The sequence below is a fragment of the Pan paniscus genome, chromosome 4, assembly GCF_029289425.2.
Source record: "Pan paniscus chromosome 4, NHGRI_mPanPan1-v2.0_pri, whole genome shotgun sequence".
Taxonomy (NCBI): domain Eukaryota; kingdom Metazoa; phylum Chordata; class Mammalia; order Primates; family Hominidae; genus Pan; species Pan paniscus.
Genome location: NC_073253.2, coordinates 133,007,720 through 133,027,683, shown reverse-complemented (window position 1 = coordinate 133,027,683; position 19,964 = coordinate 133,007,720). Strand labels below are relative to the sequence as shown.

The 19,964-nt window shown below is 42.1% G+C and overlaps 1 protein-coding gene across 5 annotated transcripts in view; it reads left to right on the top strand.

Annotated features, from left to right (window-relative positions):
• KLHL3 (kelch like family member 3) overlaps positions 1-19,964 on the top strand; it is a 270,507-nt gene that overhangs the window by 143,942 nt on the left and 106,601 nt on the right. For 2 of the 5 annotated variants that reach the window (XM_055112977.3, XM_003829234.7), the window contains exon 1: positions 9,701-10,188. The exons of the other annotated variants lie outside the window; for them this stretch is intronic. In XM_055112977.3, the coding sequence (XP_054968952.1) occupies positions 10,175-10,188 (14 nt within the window). In that variant the 5' untranslated portion in view covers positions 9,701-10,174. Of the gene's footprint in view, positions 1-9,700; positions 10,189-19,964 lie in introns of those variants that run through there. 5 annotated transcript variants of the gene reach the window in all.

The window sequence follows — 19,964 nt, the reverse complement described above, 5'->3', positions numbered from 1 at the left end:
GGCAGAAACATCCCTCGTATAAAAATGTGCTCTGTGTGAATCTTCATGGGAGGGAGAGATCCTAAAGAAGCCTGCACATGGATTCCTCCAGATTCTGCTTATGTCTTTTTCCTGTATGATCCAACTGTGTACACTTACTGTGTAACTGTAATAAACTTTAGCCATGAGTACGATACTTAGCAGTGCTGAGTTTTGTGAGACCTTCTATCAAATCTCAATATGGGCTTGGTCCGGGGGATCCCTGACACAGGCAGATTTTTTTTTTTTTTTAAAGAGTCACCAAGTTAATTGGAAAACATCAGGTTGTGGATAGAAGGAGCAGTTGGGCAACCTGTCACAGAAGTCAGCCAGCTCTGTCTAGTGGAGCTCTTCTGAGCTGTTTCTGCTTTGTTAATTCCTTTTCTTTCTCCAAAAGCTTCCCTCCATTTGGTTTTGTCACACTTTATACATTTGTAACAAACTGCTGACCGGAATTTGTCCATCAGGTTATGAAAAATGGCAAATGAGGAGAGTAAAATTACGGATTTATTTATTAAGAACTATTAAAGTATTCATATGCTCTGGGACACCATTACTAGGAATTTAACCTAACAGAACAGTTTATTGAAAAATTTATTGAAAGGAAAACAGTCTTTGCATAAAAATTATGACGTAGCAAAAAATTGGAAACTAAATGTCAAATATTAGGGAAATGTTAACTGTGGTCTGTCAAAAGGTGAAATATTAACTCAGTGTTATCAGGTGAATGAATTAACAAGATGTGGTATATACATACAATGGAATATTCAGCCATAAGAAAGAATAAATTTCTGGTATATGCTACAAGATGAATGAAAACATGCCAAGTGAAATAAGCCTGCACAAAAGGACATACTATGATTGCACTTAAATGAGGTACCCAGAGTAGGCAAATTCATAGAGATAGAAATGGGAAATTACTGTTTAAGGGATACAGAATTTCTTTTCAGATGATGAGAAAGTTCTGAAAATGGAGAGTGGTGATTGTTATACAACATTATGAATGTACTTAATGCTGATGAATCGTATATTTAAAAATGGTTAAAATGGCTTTTTTTCTTTTTTTGGAGGCAGGGTCTTACTCTGGTGCCCAGGCTGGAGTGCAGTGGCATGATCATAGCTCACTGGAGCTTCGAACTGTGGGCTCAAGTGATCCTCCCACCTCAGCCTACCCCGTAGCTAGAACTGACTACAGGCACGCACCACCACAGCTAGCTAATTTAAAAAATCTTTTTGTAGAGATGGAGTCTTGCTATATTGCCCAGGCTAGTATTGAACTCCTGGGCTCAAGTGATCCTCCCACCTCAGCCTACCAAAATCCTGGGATTACAAGTGTGAGCCACCACACCTGGCCTAAAATGGCAAATTTAATGTATATTTTACCACAATAGAAATTGTAATGAAAAAATATATTATTTAACATAATAAATATGTAAGTATATTAAAGTAGTGGGATGAAAAAATTGTATCTTTTAAATATTTTTTTAAAGACAAGGGCTTGCCCTGTTGCCCAGGCTGTAGCACAGTGGTGGTGCAATCATGGCTCACTGCAGCCTCAAACTCCTGGGCTCAGGTGATCCCTCTGCCCATGCCTTCCAAGTAGCTAGGACTACAGGTGCACACCACTATGCCTGGTTAAGCTTTAAAACTTTTTTTGTAGAGATGAGGTCTTACCATGTTCCCCAGGCTGGTCTCAAAACTACTGTGCTCAAGCGGTCCTCTCTCCTTGTCCTCCCAAAGTGCTGAGATTACAGGTGTGAGCCACCATGCCCGGCCAAAAATTTTTTTTAAATGAAATCATGGGACATTGAAATTACCTATTTGCAAATATTTACAATTATGAATACCTTTTAAAAACTCCATAGAATTATTAAGTTCTCAATTTATTTCTATTCTCATGTCATCCTCCCTCTCCCCAACTGGAAGTTGCCTCTTCTCCCACCAAGTTTCCATGATACCTTTTCTGTACTTGACTCTCATACTTTTTACCATTGTATATGCCTATGTCTAATTTTCTCAAACAGCTTGTATGCTCTTTGGAATTATATTAATATAGGATTTATGTTGTCACTCTCTGGTACAGCCTGCATAGTAGATATTCAGTGAGACTTAGTTGACTAAATCATAAGCATGCTATTTTACGAAGGTAGAGATTTACCAAAATGTTTGAGCATACGTGCCCATGGGTTTTATATCACTTCAAGTGTGTGCCTGCCTCAATTCTCTGTACTTGCTAGATGTGCAGACCTGATCTCACCCACATACACATCACTGTATTCTTGACTTTAGGGCTTTGCATCATTTATTTATATTTTACCTTTTTATGTAAAACAGCCCAATTTTCTTTGGATCCCGAAAGGAAAGAACTGCAGACGTGAGGCAGGGGCAGCAGATAGAGGAGAGGATCATTGCAGTCGATTTAAAGTTGCATATGCCTATTGGAAAGTTGTAAGTAAGAAATAATGTTCATTCCTGAATAGAATGTCTGTGAAGGAAGCATATATTTTTTTCCTTCTTAAGCCACTGTTGTAGTAATTAGGTTTTACTTTTGTTATGAAGAGATGTATACTTTTGCCAGCAGAGGGCACCAGTTGTAGGTTGCAGATTCATGGGAAGACTCAGAGACCAGTGTGCTGGTCTGTGTGAAGCACTCTGCTTGTTGCTTTAGTTGGTCTGCCCCCCACCCACCCGCCTTTTTTTTTTTTTTTTTAATTCCCTTGGGGTCCAGTGGTACTCTTCCAGCTTTCCCCAAGAGCATTCTTTGGCTAGTCCTGGTTAATAAGCTAGGTGCCCAGATGAATCCAGGTGGAAGGACTTTATTATAGTAGCTGTTTGGAAGCCTTGGATGCCAGCTTGTATGTAATATCTTTAGGGGTTCAAAGCTGTTTTTCCTCATCCAGAGGTAAGGTGAAAAAGGCATTAGGCCAGGCATCTGAGGGTCTGGTTCTGCACTGAGGTTGGCTCTCCAAGTAGTTTTGAGCCAGTTACCTTTTCTCTCTGTCTCAATTAGCTTATCTCTAAAATGGAGACAGTAAGATAGGGGTAGTACATTCTGTGTATAGCTAATAGTGGTCTCTTAGGTCAGGCAGACCTGGGTTCAAATTCCAGCTTTGCCATTTACTAACTGTGGGGCCTTGGTTCAAGTTATTTAACTCTCAGAACCTCGATTCTCTCATGTTTAAAAGAGAAATAATAGTCCTACAAGGTTGTGAGAATTAAATGACGAGGGTACATGTGAAGTGTGGAATACAGGGTCTGGCCCAGAGTAAATATTCAAGGAATGGGAGCTATTATTACCATTCAGGAGATGTTGTCTTAAGTCAAAGGAGATGATGGATATGAAGCACTTTGTAAGCTTAAAAATGCAACACAAATGGCATGAGTGATTATACTCTGGAATCTACTTGGCGTGAATTCTTTTACCTTCAGAGGAAGAATCCTTATTCCTCTGGATAAGGTGCTGTTTTGTTTCTCTTTTGACTTTTTGGGGTCTCAAGTTCCTTTTCAGTTTCTGCCTGGCTGTCTGAGGGCACTTGGCAAGTGCTCCTGAATATGAGAGGGCATTTTGGTGATACAGGTGTGGGTGGACCTTAATTTAGCTTTGGTCTTGTCTACTCCTTGCTGACCTGTTGGTAATAGTAACCAGTGGAGATGTGAAAATAGCTCCAGGAGAGGCCCTACCCTGGTTAATTTTCTTCTTGAACCTAGGACCGAGTGCTCAGGTTCGGTAGCATTGGCACAGACAATGAAAATCATAGCTACTAATGGTTGCTGAGTGCTTATTATAGGCCAGGCTCTCAGCTAAGTGCTTTACATTCTAACCTAACAATGCTGTGAAGTCGGTACTATTGTTCTCACCTTTTTTCGAATGAGAAAATCGAAGCTTGTAACTTGCCTAGGGTCATGTTTCTGGTAAGTACATTTGGACCTTGCCCTGTTTGATTTTAATGGTCTGGGCTCTTTTCATTGTTCAGGTGATGTTTGCATCTAGCTGTGCATTAGAGTCACCTATGAAGTTCATTAAAATTCCTGTTCCTAGTGGGTGCGATAGCTCACACCTGTCCATCCCAGCGTTTTGGGAGGCTGAGGCGGGAGCACTGCTTGAGCCCAAGGAGTTCGAGACCAGCCTGGGCAACATAGAGAGACCCCGTCTCTAAAACTAAAGGAAAAAAATTAAAAAAATTCCTGTTCCTCAGGCCCTGATTCTATGGGTGTGAGGAAGAGCCGGACCCTGTAGTGTTTTTTCATTTTTCCAGATTTATTGAGGTATAATTTGCATAAATAAACCCATTTTAAGTGTATAGTTTAATGAAATGCAGTACTTGTATACAGTTGTGTAGGTATTACCACAGTCAAGATACGGAACATTTCTATAACCCTAAACACTTTTCTTCATGCCTATTGATCTGACACCTACCATTTTAACCAGCTGGGCAGATGGTTCTGATGCACAGCTAGGTGTGGGACCATTGTACTGTGTTATGGTGCCTGCAAATGTGAGGAACTGATGTCCTGGAGAAGGAGGGTAAAGGCAAGAAAAGAAAAAGAGCATTTACAAGGAAGAATGATTGGCTTAGCTGTCTTCAGATAAATTGTACTGGCTCCCTGTACAGAGATAAAGTATGGAAGAGAGAACTTTCTAGATAAAACCTAGCTTAAAAAAGTTTCTCCTCCCAACATGGTTTCTTCCTAAGCCACATAAGAGCTGAATGATTCTAAACAAAGTTGGTGTAGATGGCTGAATACATTGCTTTGGGGTAGAGATCTGGGGCCACTAGGGACTTTTGATAAGCTGTAGAAGAAGGCTGGGGTGTGGGAAGGACTGGGCTAAGACAGCGGTCCCTAGGTCACAGACTGGTACTGGTCCATGGCCTGTTAAGAATTGGGATGCACAGCAGGAGGTGAGCAGCCGGCAAGCGAGCATGACCACCTGACCTCTGTCTCCTGTCAGCTCAGCAGTGGCATTAGATTCTCCTAGGAGCATGAACCCTATTGTGAACTGTGCGTGCAAGGGATCTAGGTTGTGCGCTCCTTGAGAAGCTGTCTAATGCCTGATGATCTGAGGTGGAACAGTTTCATCCTGAAACCATCATCCCCCCTGACCCCCCACCCCTATCCTTGGAAAAGTTGCCTTCCATGAAACTGGTCCCTGGTGCCAAAAAGGTTGGGGCCTGCTGGACTAAGACACTATTATTGCTGAGCAATCTGAGGATGGGACCTTTTTCTCCAGACAGATACCACATTGATTATTTTGACTCTCCTCTACTGCAGGACTCCAACAGCAACTCTCCTTAATCTGAAGTCCAGTCAGGAAAATTAGCATAGAGCAAACAGGTTCAGACTGTGGTCCAGAGAACATTTGGATAATAAGGTGGAAAATGTAAAATGTGTTTCTGAAACTGGAAAATATTGGGGGTAGGAACTTTGTGCCGGGAGTCTGGAGACTTTGCTTCTTGACTCAGCTCTGCCCCTGGTTTTGCTAGATAACCTTTCTTCCTTTTTTTTTTTTTTTTCCTAAATTTCATCTTTAATTTTAGATCGAGGGGTACATGTACAGGTTTGTTACATGGGTATCTTGCATGATGCTGAGGTTTGGGGTATGAATGATCCTGTCACCTAGGTAATGAGCATGGTACCCAATAGGTAGCTTTTCAACTACCTTTTTAGGCTTGCTCCTTGTATTAGGTGGTTATTGTGTTGTTATAAAGAAATACCTGAGGCTTGGTAATTTATAAAGAAAAGAGGTTTAATTGCCTCATGGCTCTGCAGGCTGTACAGGAAACGTGCTGGCATCTGCTTCCGGGGAGGCCTCAGGAAGCTTACAATTATGGTGGAAGGCAAAGGGGGAGCTAGTATATCACATGATGAGAGCAGAGGCAAGAGAGTGAGGAGGAAGGTGCCACACACTTTTAAACAACCAGATCTCGAGTGAACTCAGAGCGAAAACTCTTTATTATGGGGACAGTGTGAAACTATTATGAGTGATCTGCCCCTATGACTCAAGCACCTCCCACTAGGCCCTATCTCCAACTCTAACACTGAGGATTACATTCCAGCATGAGATTTGGAGGCTACCAACATCCAAATCATATAACCCCTTTTCCCTCCCTCCATCCTCTAGTAGTCCCCAGTATCTATTGTTCCCATCTTCATGTCCATATGTACCCAATGTTTAGCTCCCACTTATAACTGAGGATGTGTGACATTTGGTTTTCTGTTTCTGCACTAATTCACATAGGATAATGGCCTCTCGCTGCTTTCATGTTGCCACAAAGGACATGATTTTGTTCTTCTTTTATGACTGTGTAGTATTCCATGGTATATATATACCACACATTCTTTATTCAGTCCACCATTGATGGGCACCTAACTTGATTTTTTGTCTTTGCTATTTTGAATAGTGCTGCGATGAACATACAAGTGCGTGTGCCTTTTTGGCAGGATGGTTTATTTTCTTTTGAGCATATACCTAGTAATGGGATTGCTGGGTCGAATGGTGGTTCTATTTTTAGTTCTTTGAGAAATCTCCAGACTGCCTTCCATAGTAGCTGAACTAATTTACATTCACCAGCAGTGTATAAGCATTCCCTTTCCTCCACAGCCTTGACAACATCTGTTATTTTTAGACTTTTTAATAATGGTCATTTTGACTGGTGTGAGATGGTATCTCATTGTGGTTTTGATTTGCATTTCTCTGGTGAGTAGTGACGATGAGCATTTTTTCATGTTTGTTGGCTGTTTGTATGTCTTCTTTTGAGAAACGTCTGTTCATGTCCATTGCCCACTTTTAAAAATGGGTTTACATGTTTTTTGCTTGTTGAATTAAATTCCTTATAGATTCTGCATATTAGACCTTTGTCAGATGCAGTTTATGAATATTTTCTCCTATTCCGTACATTGTCTGTTTACTCTGTTGATAGTTTCTTTTGCTATACGAAGCTCTTTAGTTTAATTAGGTCTTACTTGTCAATTTTTGCTTTTGCTGCATTGCTAGAAGGGTATTTCCTAGGTTTTTTTCTTTTTTTAAATAGTTTTAGGTCTTACATTTAATTGTTTACTCCATCTTGGGTTTATTTTATTTTATTTTTTGAGACAGAGTCTTGCTCTGTCACCCAGGCTGGAGTGCAGTGGTGCAGTCTTGGCTCACTATAACCTCTGCCTCCCGGGTTCAAGTGATCCTCCTGCCTCGGGCTCCCAAGTAGCTGAGACTACAGGCACATGCCACCACACCTGGCTAATTGTAGTATTTTTAGTAAAGATGGGGTTTTACCAGGTTGGCCAGGCTGGTCTCAAACTCTTGACCTCAGGTGATCTGCCCGCCTTGGCCTCCCAAAGTGTTGGGATTACAGGTATGAGCCACTGTGCCTGACTGAGTTAATTTTTATATATGGTGATAGGGTCCAGTTTCTTCTGCATATGGATAGCCAGTTATCCCAGCATCATTTATTGAAGTCCTTTCCCCATTGCTTATTTTTGTTGACTTTGTCGAAAATCAGTTGGTTGTAGGTGAACAGCTTTATTTCTGGGTTCTCTTTTCTGTTCCATTGGTCTATGTGTCTGTTTTTGTACCAATACCATACTGTTTTGGTTACTGTAGCCTTGTAGTATAGTTTGAAGTCAGTTAATGTGGTGCCTCCAGTTTTGTTCTTTTTGCTTAAGATGACCTTTCTTTTCTAAATGGCCTCTTCTGAGTGTTCTCTATTCTGTCTACCTCCTGTGAATCGTGAGTGGTGAATAAAGTATGAAGGTGTAGTCGTATGGTTTTGCAGGGAAATTTAGCAGGGTTTTATACTGGCTCTTAATAGTTATATTTTGAAACTTGAATACGTACAACCCTTACATATTTCCTTTTCTGATCTTTTTTCTTTGTCTGGTTTGTTAGATGTGGCATTTCCACACCTTCCTGTATGGCGAATATGTAAACGTGGGTATGTGCAAAGGAGGAGTCATCTCTTTCTTATGTCCCTTTTATGAATCACCCAGTTGTGTTCCTGGTGGATGTCTGAACTCTGGCACGGATTCCGAGATTCAGTTTCCTTATTTGTGATGTTCAGCTTTTTGTGGTCCCTGTGATTGGCCTCAAGAGGAAATATCTGGAGCAGGGCCACAAGGCTGATTAGAGGAGGAAGGGACATAGAGGGAACAAGATATGAGGGGTATTGTTGTGAAAGGAAGAAGTGAAGATACAGCCCTGTGGGGTGTAAATGAAATTATCCAGGCCTCTTCTCACTTGAGAAAGAGCGAGTGTGAGTAATGGCCTTGTCTAAGAGAACACTGAGGTGCCAGGGGAGGTAATCTTTGAGAATAACCCTGTAGCCAGTTTGAGTTCAGGAGGCTATATAAAGTTTTAGTTACTTTTACTTTCTGTCACCTCAGTGTTCCTCTCTTCCTTCTGTGGTTTTAGGGCTTTGTAGTAGTGAAGAAATTTAACAGGTTAAAATGATAAGGATGATAGATTTACTGAGCGTCTCTTCGTACTTTCACCTACATCATGTTATCCTCCTTGAAGCCCCCTACAACACATTGGAGCCTAGTATTTCTTCTTAAACAATCACACGGATTACTCTGAGAAGAAAAACGGACCATTTAAAACATTTTTAGAATCCTGTGATCTTGGAGCTGAAAGGGACTCTAAAGATTGTCTGGTCTGACCCTATATTGTGAATGAGTAGCTGAGCATGAGGTCCAGAGTGTGGAGAACACTACTCAGGAAAGTCACTCACCCAGTGAGTGCTGGTGCGGATTTGGAAAAGCCCAGGGGTGCCATGAGGTGTCCCAGAAGAGAGATGCTCATAGCTGATTTTTTTCTGAGGCATTAGGGTAGCTTCTGCACCACTTTTTGCAGCTAATTGTCCCAGTTACCTCTAAGCCTCTGTGGCTAGGATATACAGGCTGGCCTCATGCCTTCCACAAGATTATGTTTTAGTTTGGGAAAGAAGATTTATAAATAATGAATTAGCCAAGACTGTATATTAGGTGTGAGATGACGATACAGGAAAGTATAGTTTGTGTATTTTGGTGGTGATTGACTGTCATTGGTGTGATTAGGGAAGGTTTTATGAAGACATGGGATTTGACTGGCCTCCCAGAAAGACTAAAGGACTGGGATTGGAGAAGGCATTTCAGGCAGGGAGAGTTAAATTAGTCTAAATTGAAGCTCAGCAGCTGGAGATTACAGTATGTGAAAGATCTTTGGCTGGATATGGGGGTTCAGTGGGAGACTTACTAGTTGGAGCCACTGCTTAAGTTAAATTCCAATATGACAGATTTTAGGAAGATATTTTAGGATTGTGCTAAGATATTTTAGTATTCATTGTGATAGCTTTACTGCAGTAGTCTTTGGCCTCTTGCAGTAAAATAGGGTTTGTTTCAGTTTCACCTATTTGTACTACCTCTCTTTTTTGACTAGTTTTCCAATTTCTCTCTGTATTCTCTTAATTTCTCTCTGTGTTTTTCTCACTTCTGTCAGGTGCTTTTCCCTTAACTTCTCCCCATCTATCAGACACTCAGAGCTACCACAGAATTTGGGAGGAGGATTTGGAACATAAACTGTGACCTACAAGTGAATTTCCCCAGGTGGATGATAAACTCCACTGCAGGCCACAGAGGGGCCTCCTCATTCCAGCAATCTGGCCAGGCTGACAGACTCATAGCCTATGGGAGCAGGGGAGGGTGTAGGGGCCAGTATTTCTCGGGCTAGTGACAACTGCCTGATTCTTTGCAGCCTAGACAGAGGAGGCAGGAGCCCCAGGGGCGGGCTAATCGCCTGGGCTGGGGATGCCTGGGCAGATGCAGAGGCAGCTGGAAAGGTGGCAGTGCACCTGGGTCGCTGGAGCTGCCGCCGTTCCTAGGAGACCAAGGAGCAGCAAGCCTGCGGGGGAGGGGGAGCAAGTGGGTTGCTGCTTTTAGCAGCTGAAAGGGCTGCAGGGAGCTCTGGGTAAGACATTTTCTGTTGCTGCTGCTTTTGCGGTAGAAGCTGCTGCGAGTAAGTCAGAGGAAGGAGGATTGAGAAGGGAGGAGGCTTCACTTGCAGCCATGCTGAATCACTGTTGCTGATCAGATTTCCCACTGGTCTGCTGGGAGAATCAAGAACAGAACTAGGATCCCCGAGTGCATACACAGTTCAGCAGCTACCACCCTGGCTGGGCCTCACACAATGGAGGGTGAAAGGTATGTATGTATAAGTGTGTGCTGTGTTGTGTGTGTATGTAAGTAAATGTGTGCTTGCGGTGCAGCCACCAGCTTTTGTGTTTGCATTGGCTAGGCAGAGTTGGAAGACCTGGCCACTGATGGATCTTAAAGGGCGCCAGAACAAGAGCAGGAAAGCCGCTTTCCAAATCACCCGTTCCAGGGCTTGAATCTCCAGAGATCTGGCTTCCGCAAAGGCAGGTCTGGGTTTGCTAGGCAGCGGAGCACCCTGAAAGAAGGGACTTCCTGGCTGGTGTTCGGGAATAGTTTCAGCACAGGCTGAATCAGATTGCCTTTCTCAGGCTGTTTCAAGGAGGCGTTTCCCTTTCCTGGCTCCTTTCCCGGGGTGTTTTTTCTTTGGTGGGGGGTTTTTGATGTCATAGTGGGGCTGACCTGACATAGTGTACTTGCATTTTCATGCAGGAGTGCTTGAATCTTCAGCAAGCATGCCATGCTGATGGCTGTGTGTGTGCGCGCGTGCACGCCGTGTATGCCTGTATACACACACATTCAGGGATGAAGGAGAGAAACCCAGTCAGATGATACTTGCTCTGAACTGAGTTTCATATTTGTATTGAAAAGTTTATGAGTGATACTGGAAGGTCTGTGCTTCCTCCATCAGGGATTTCTTTTGAAATAGGAACCAGCAGAAAAGATTTTAAGTACTTTTGTTGAGCTGGATCTAACTAGCGAGGCAGTTAGATCCTGGCAGGCACACACATCTAAATTTTTAAATTGTTATCTGAAGATCTGAATCTTTCATTGTGAAGGTGCTCAGCGCAGTGCAGAGGTGACATTCCTCTGTCTATGAAGTAAAATATCTCTTGAGTGCCAACCTCTTCATTCTTTGGTCTGCAGCTGGTAGAGTACGAGGCTTGCCATTTTATCTGAGGAGAGAAGACTGCAGGGAGGGGTCCGGCCATGGCAGTGCACTACTGAGGGGAAGCCTGCTGCTCCAGGTTGCCAGTTTGATGCAGACAGTAACCATCTGGTTAACAATAATAGGCTCAACTAAGTCAACACTAGAGAGTATCTCAATGAACACTTTCCTTTTCATGAGTTGTTGTGACTTCTGTGTCTCACGGGGCACAGTGATGCCATTAAACATCTCTAGACCCTATTAGAACTAGCATGATGGTTGGGTGTCATTCTTTTGTCTGTAGAGGCCCTGGGAACTGTGTTTCTTGATGACTCCCACAGGAAGAGCCTGGGACTGACTGTGCTGCTGGTGCATTCTCTTTCTGGGTGCTCTTTGCAACAGGAGTTTAGTGTTGAACTCTGTGAGGCCTGCTGAGCAGCAGAATATGAAGGCCTATTTCCTAAGTGTGGGGCAGAGGTGAGCAGTGTCTTTGGTCCCCAAAACAGTGTCCCATTGATCTGGTAGGTGGCAGAGAATGGGGTTGATGCGATGAAGGTTTAGAGATTCTGGGCCATGCCTATTTGCTTGACCTGTGGTGTAACTGGGGTTGAGAGGTCAGTGTGAGACTACCAGCAGCGGATCAAACAGTTTTGGGCACTGTGTTCCCAGTTCTGTGTTCAGAAATATAGTGAGTCCTTGCCCCTGTCCTGGGGCCTCTCAGCTGGGATGGCTGATGTCTATGGCTTTAGAACACCAGGTTGCACATGTTCTTGTACTTTTCCTCTGCTGAAGGCAGATGGTAGACAAGAAATCCAAACCGAGCAGCTTCCAATGTTCACCAGGTCACCCAGGTCATACCTTTTGTTCCTGCTCCAAGTCCAGCTTACCATGCCACGCGTTCAAGGCTTCTGAACTCTAACTCCTGTTCCCATTTCCTCTGCTCACTCATATACCTACTGAGAATTCTGTTGATCTCTTTCATGATCACCCATCCTATACATTACTCCATCTAGCCTCATATCCTTAGCTCCCAGAGTTTCTTTTGCTGGATGTCTTTCCCTTCCAATTTTGCAAAAGTTATCTATCTATCAAAGTTATTCTAAAATTCTACTTTATCTTGGAAACTCAGCTTTTCTAGTCCTGGCTGATGTTCTTCGGAATTCTAATACCTCTGGTTTGTATCTCATAGTTGGACACTGAGTAATAGGCCCACCAGATCTTTCAGTGCTTTTATTTCATATATCTTAGCAGTCCCCAAACTTGGAGACAGGTCCTCAAGGGCAAGGCTGGTGCCTTGTACTTCTAAATACCCCCATTGACTACTGCATGGGTACACAAATAGCAGGTGCTGAATAGTTATTAGCTGATTAACTAATAACTTTTGTGTGAGGCTCTGATAACTAAAAAGAAAGTTGGTGAAAGAAGAGACTGAAGCCTTTGGCCAATAGCCTCATCTTTGGATATCAGCCTTATTATCTTAGCACGGGTAACTGACTTCAAGGAATGCTTTGAGGTAGGGGGAGAACAGAGGGAAGTAGCCTTGTTTTACAAGTTCCCTGGGAAATTGAGGTCCAGAGAAGCTGAGTGACTCGCCTAGGATCACATGTCCAACCTCCAGAGACTGGAGGGATCCTGAGTCTGGTGCTCATTCCACACTTAACCTGCTGAATCTTAATCGGGGCTGTTTTTAAGCATTACAAAATTTCAACCAAGGGATTGCTAATGAACAATTTTTTTTTTCTTTGCCATGAGGGTATGAAAATACTTTCTACCTTGAAAGGCTATTAATTAAAAGCATGGGCTTTGGAGTAACATAGACCTAGCGGTGAATCTGCTTTACAAACAGTGTGACCTTGAGTGTGTCACATTTTTTTCAGAACTAATTTTTCTCTTCTGTGTAAAGGGAATAATAACAGTACTTACACTTCATAGAGCTGTTGTGAAGATTAAATGGTACAATATGTGTAAGGTACCTAGTAAAGTTTTTTAGGCACAGAGTGAGTACTCAGTAGATGGTAGTTGCTATTATCATTGGTATCCACCTATTGCTATGTTGTACCCTATACTTTGCTGCTGGGTTACTAACCAAGGCATATTTTAGGACCTCTCTCTTTTTATCATCCAAAGCAGATTATGTAGAACCATTTCCGTGAGGAAATGAGGGAGCTTATCAGGCCGTCATCTTGCTTCTTATCTAAAACTATCTCCTTATAGTAAGTTACCCCATAGGGCTTGGCATTTGTTCTTTTAAGTTTCACCAAGATCTACCTTAATCTTTCTTTTTATAGACAACCTGTGGCATCTAGTTGCCTCAGTGGTTGGAACCATGGGCTGGATGCATGTTTGTTCAGGCCAAAATCTCTTAAGAAGAACTTGTGAATTTGCACTAGCCTTTGCTGTATCTTTCTAGATTTCCAGGTCTCTCCTGGACCTTATGATGCTAAGTCTTCCCCAGTTCCCTCCATGGGAGAATCACTGTGGGTTGAACAGTCAGAGGAAGGTGATTTTGTCTTCTGTTTTGCAAAGGAAAAGGGTCTCTGGCTGTTAGCTATTACAATGATAAATTGTTTCTGTGTGAGTGTGAATGTAGAGAAGATAGATATCAGAAATGGCAGTTGCCCTTGCAATTGGGATTTTATTTCAGTTCTGGAAATCAGCCTTGTGGATAGCTTAAAATAAAATTTCAAAATAAATGGTTAGTCAGATTCATAGAGACAGAAAGTAAAATGGTTACCAGGAGCTGGAGGGAGGGAGGAGTGGGGAAGTTATTGTTTGATGGATAGAGAGTTTCAGTTTGGGAAGATGAAATAATTCTGGAGATGGGTGGTGGTGATGGTTGTACAACAGTATGACTGTACTTAAAAATGGTTAAAATTATACATTTTATGTTACATCTATTTTACCACAATAAAAAACATTCAGGCCCAGACTGTGGCAGATCTGCAAGAGTTACAGAGCACCACAACTTTGGAAGAAGCATCATAAAAAGGGGAAGTTAATTGTCTATTTTTCTTAAAATTGTGATTATTTTCTTCATCAGAAGCACAGAGATGCCCCTGCTTGAGAGGGGCACCATGTACCGGGCACTATGCTGTGATTTTGTGTGAGGTGTCCTCAGAGGATGGTTCTTAATGGCTGGTTTTTATGAAGGAGAGTCTGTTTTTGGACCTCAGGGAACTTCTGAGCAAAAGGAGCTCATCTATTTACCCTTGATCCAGGAATGACAGATAGAGAATATTTTCTGAGGAGACAAGACTTAGAAAGCCAGTACACTTTAAATGTTGAGTTTTGTAATGTCAGGTTGAATGCTGGCAAGACCCAGGGAAGAGCAAGTGTTGAGCAACCTAGCCTTTTTTCTGTTCCCAGCGGCAAGTCACTTAGTCCTCTCCCAACCTTAGAAGTCAGGGATAGAAAATTCTGTAAAAAGTTTTGGGCATCATTGCTGCCTGAAGCAGATGTGCACGCATTTCAACCATGATAATTGAAACCAAATTTTTCCATTTTGGAAATACTTTTTGACAAAGTAAGGTTTTCAACTGCAAAAACAAAGTCAGGGAAAGAAACCTCTTGATATCCCTGCACCCAGATTTGGATTTTTAGGATTTTGCTTGCTAAGTTTTGAACAGGTAAAACAGATCTGGACAAGATAATTTTTGTGTAAGTTTTCCTAAAGCAAGTGCTTTATTTGATGAAATTTGCCATCATCAAACTGACCTATTTTTTTTTTCAATTTCTGGATGAATGTTCAAACTAGGTTAAACGGAATAGAGCACTAATAAACCATGTAAAAAATAGCTTGAACATGTGTTGGTAGATTTTTTTTTCTGTTAATTAAGTTCAATGCCTCTCAGGTCAGAGATCTAACTTTTTATCATTTATGAGGATTTTCAGAGTCTTAGCACAACTTTCCTGGACTTTTCATTTTCACTTATGAAAGTATATCATAGCCACTATCAAAACCACACACATGCAAGGGCTCAGCTCTCCTATTCAAACCAAACATAAGCTTGGCTTCCAAAATGCCACATAATGAGGAGCATGTTTTCTTTTAGTCTTTCTCTCTTCTTGTCTAATTCTATCTGTCTGTGTAAAATGTTTTACATTTTTACACAGCCCACTTAAGAGTTTTCCCCTTGAGTTTTAAAGAAAGCAGTTTGTGACTTGGGGTTTTAGGAATGTGATTAGTAACATACCTGTTCTTGAGCTTGTTTATGAAGGAGCATGTTACAAGAATGACAGCAGCTGCTGGTCATCTTTGGTGAATCATGATTGGCTTGTGTGAAGGCCCCAGTGTGGAAACTCCAAGTTCAATACAATTAATAACACTGACTCCAGTACACACTGTAATTTCCCATAATCAGAAGTGAAGTAGTGCTATATCACAGGTCCTAGGAGATTTGGTCTTTTTTCATTTGGCCTGGTTTGGTCGCACAAGGAAGAACGTCAGAGAGTGGGACATGAAGGGTTGTGCCTCACTTGGCCTGATGGGCTATGGACATTATCCCGAGTCAGTGGACATTGTTATTAAGAGCCCAGGCCTTGGAGTCAGATAGACCTGGGTTTCAGTGCCAGTTCTGCACTTACTAGTTATGTGGGACTTTTGGGCAGACTTTATGTCTGTACCTTAAGAGATAATGCTACCTACTTCCTAGGGTTGTTCTGAAGATAAAATGAGATAATGGAGGTAAGGTGCTTTAACATACCCTCAACTTTCAGGAAATGTTAACTCGATCTGTACCTTACTAATGCATGTGTTCTACGTGTCCATGTGGGCTATTATAGCGATTCAGCCTAATTCTATGAACTGAGGTGGCACTGCTGAAAGAGGATGAAGAGTATGGGGCTCTCTGGTAACCTGTGTGTAAATGGTACTTTGTGATAGCAGGACTGCACCACCAAGTCCTGAATCCTGCTGGCCGGACATCTTCAAGAGTCAGGTTCTTCATTAATCCAGAAGTAGAAATCTAAGTTTGATCATTTTGGTCTTGAACTTTAGGATTGGGATACTTACTAGATCTGCAGTTTGACCAGAGTACCAGGGGCTCAGAAATCCTATCTATATAGGGTCCCATTGCTGTCCAGAGTTGGAGAAGCAGAGTCATGCCAATGACCTCATGAGAACCTAAAGTACAATAGTCAACATGTCATCAGTTTATTGATTTGCAGTAAAATATTACTGGCAAGATATTCCTGAGGGCCTGCAGCCACATTCTACCTCTCTGAAGGACAACCACGGGGGAGGCCAAACTGGTCAAAAGGCTGCAGAGTAAACTAGGGACTGAGTTATGGCATTGGAGTATTTACAGACTTCAAACTCCACCATGAGGATCTGACCTGAGGCTGAACCAGCTGACGATATCTGATGATTAAATCACTTTCCTAGACAGAGTGTGATGGGTTGGACCGAGGGCTTTCTTCTCTGTCTGATTCTTAGTTTTTGGTTATTCCTTTCTAAATGACACTTTCTTTGTTGAGAGTTTTTAATGCATTCAGCACAGCCTTGCCCTGGCTCACAGTTGTTTTGCCTTCATTGAGTGGTTTTGCCTCTTTATTCCATCTCATCTCTAGCTTGAACATAATGTGCTTGGGCCTCTTGTATGTGGCCAGTATCGGCTCATGACTTCTGAATTTTATTTGCATCTTTTGGAGACCTTTAGAGGTGAAACAGATCATAACCTTTAACAGCATTTCTCAGACTCCACTTTCCTTCCCTCTACATTCTCGCACACCCAAGATGTTCTGGAACTCCTCATTTGTTTTTTCTTTTCTTTTTTTTTAACTTTTATTTTAGGTTCAGGGGTACACGTGCTGGTTTGTTATATAGGTAAACTTGTGTCACAGAGGTTTGTTGTACAGATTAGTACCTGTCATCACCCAGGTAGCCAATAGTTATTTTTTCTGCTCCTCTTCCTCCACCCACCCTCCATCCTCAAGTAGGCCCTAGTGTCTGTTGTTCCCTTCTTTGTGTCCGTGAGTTCTCATCACTTGGAGCTCCTCATTTGTTGGATTCCCCCAAACATTGCTGCACAATCAGCCTGCTTGGAGACTCTTCTATCCCCTGCCTTTCTAGCATGTTTTTTAGTATCCTTTCCTTTCCATTCACTGCCTCCATTTTCCTCAGCAATAGAAAGAGTCTAAGAACTGACACAGTAAGCAGTAACCCATCTCACTTTCTTCCCTCTTCTCTAGTTGTTGCTGGCTTTCTCTCACTCCCATCCTCCTGATTCTGTGTCATCAATGCAGGGGACTGGGCTGCCTAAGAAAGTACTCCTCTCTGAACGTGAGGTGGAGGGGTCATGGAGAGAAAGTTGAGGGGGACAAAGCCATCAGTATTTTAATGAAGGGGAGTGAGGAAAGCTACAGTGGTCAGTAGTTAAACCTATTACCTATTAATTTACTATTATCTACCTATTAATTTACTCAGTAATCATTCATTGAGCACCTGTCATGTGACAGAAGCTAAGAATTCAGAGGCAACTAAGATAACTGTCTTGGTTCTCATGGAGAGCTCACAATCTAGAGGGGGCAGCAGTGTGCTGGAGTCAGCACTCACCCACTTGCAAAAGCTGTTTGTTAAATTTTCAGGAATTTTCGGAGCCAGTTATTAAATATAGCCATTATTAACAAATTATGTAACTTATAAATTATATTAAAAATGAATGTAATAAATACCCCAAACTCATCACTTTCTAATTATTTTTTACTGTAATCTTCTAGGGCTTTGAGGTTATGTCTATTGTGTCTTGGTGTAGAAATACTATACAGTGATATGATGGTGTGCTGTTACACATCTCTTCCCAAATCTCATGTTTGGTGGCATCATGTTGGTAGCTTAAAATCTGCCATGGTGGGAGTATTTACAGTCTGGAAATTGGCAAATGTTACAAATCAGGGCTCCTTTCCTCCCAATCAACTGTTAAACATTTACCAGCACACACTGTGTGGGGCAGACAGATAAGTAAGAGGTAATTAGAATACAATACAGAAGGAAGCACAGTACTGTGGGAATACAGAAGAGGGGAAACTAACCTAGTTTCCCACTAGATTTTAACTAATCTAGTGAGTAGTGGAGAATGAGAGGGAAGGCTTCAGGGAAGAGGCTTGAAGGCTGGTAGGAACTAGCTAGACACAGGGGAGAATGAGTGGGGAATAAGATAGAACAGTTTTCTAGTGAGACAAAACTTCACAAGGCAGAGAGCCTAGTGTATTTTGGCTATTGCAAGTATTTTAGTATTACGGTAATAAGAAGTCTTCAGGGCAACGATGGGATTAAGGGCCAGGCTAGGTCCCTGAGATTTATTCTGAATGCAGTGAGGAATCAGTGAGGCTTCATGTAGAACATGCCTGGAACACATTGACATTTTGGAAAAGTCCCTCTGGAGTCTGGGAGGAGGTTATTATAATAATCCTGGCAAGAGACAATGATGACCTGGAATGGGGTTGTAATGGTAGCGAAAGTGAGAAGGAAATGGGGTGCAGGGATATTAATGGACATAGGATTGATTCGATTTATGGCTGTATGTGAGGAGTGAGAGAGAGAGGGAGGAAGATATCAAGGATAACACCCCAGTTTTTGGCTTGGATAGGTGATTGGGTGGTTGGTTATGCCTCTGAGATAGAGAATACAGAAAGAGTAGCAGGCTTAAGGGAGGGTGGGGAACATAAATTTTGAATAAGTATGAATTACCTGTGTAAAATCTAATTAGGGGAGTCAAATAAGACATTGGATATGTGGATCTGTAATTTAGAGGATAGAGGAGGGCAGGAAAGAAGGCTTTGGAAGGTGCTGTGCTAAAAGAGGGCCTAATTTTTAGAGCTTATATATTTTTATTTATAACTTTTATAATTACTATTTTATGTATATTTATTTATAATTTAACTCTGAAGGCCAACTCTGCTTTCATTAAAAAATAAAAGTGTTGGTCAGACTATCCCCTTCTGCTCTACCATCTAACGCTTGTAAAGACAAGTGAAGGGTCTTCAGGTAGAGTTCAGATGACAAATATGTCATGAGGACCTACTGTGGGCATGACCTCATGCTGGGCAGGCTAAGCTATACAGAGTCCTCAGACACATGTTCCTTGCCCTCTGGGTATGTTGAATCTAGTGTGAGGCAGGTAGGTGGTTGGATTTGTACCCTGAAAAAGTAATCAGGCACAAGGCAGAATTCTATGTGCCAGTTGAGTTACAGTCCAGAAATACTACAGGAATTCAGAGAAGGAAGAGCTCACTTAGAACTGATGTATCCCGAGGGCTTCATGGAGGAGGTAAAGTTTAATTGGTCCTCAAAGAACAGGTATTTAGATTATGATACAGGGAAAGAGAAGGGAAATATAGGTGTCTGCAGTGAACGGTTCATCTGCTTGGCACATAATAGGTACTTAGTAAATATTTGAGTAAGTGAGAGAGGTAAGGCTGGCATTTAGGTTCAGTCCAGGTCAAGGAGGTCTTTGAATACTAGTCAAGAATCATGACTTTATCCTGTAGACTGATGATTTTTCAGCTTTTTAGCTATAGAGTCCTTTGAAAGGAAATTTTATGTGGACCCTCAACATATAGAACAAATGGAGGCAGAGGGCTGTGACTGAAGCTTCAGCTCATAAACCTCACAGCCCCGAAGAGACCTGTGTGCAGTGAGGATCTGAAAGTCATGGTCAGATGACATTTTAGAAGGATCAGTTTGGCGATGGTGTGCAGGAAATACTTGGAGAGAGAGTATCTAGAGTGGGGAACAGCAGGTGGGAGGCCACTGTAATAGTCTAAGTCAGGGGAAAAGAGAAGCTGAAAGCCCAGAAAAGAAGGGCCAACTATGTCTATCCTTATGGCTATGAAGCTTGACTGTCTCACATGTATGTCTTCCTGAATGGGGTCAGTGGGTATCTGTGAGTGTGAGATAAGT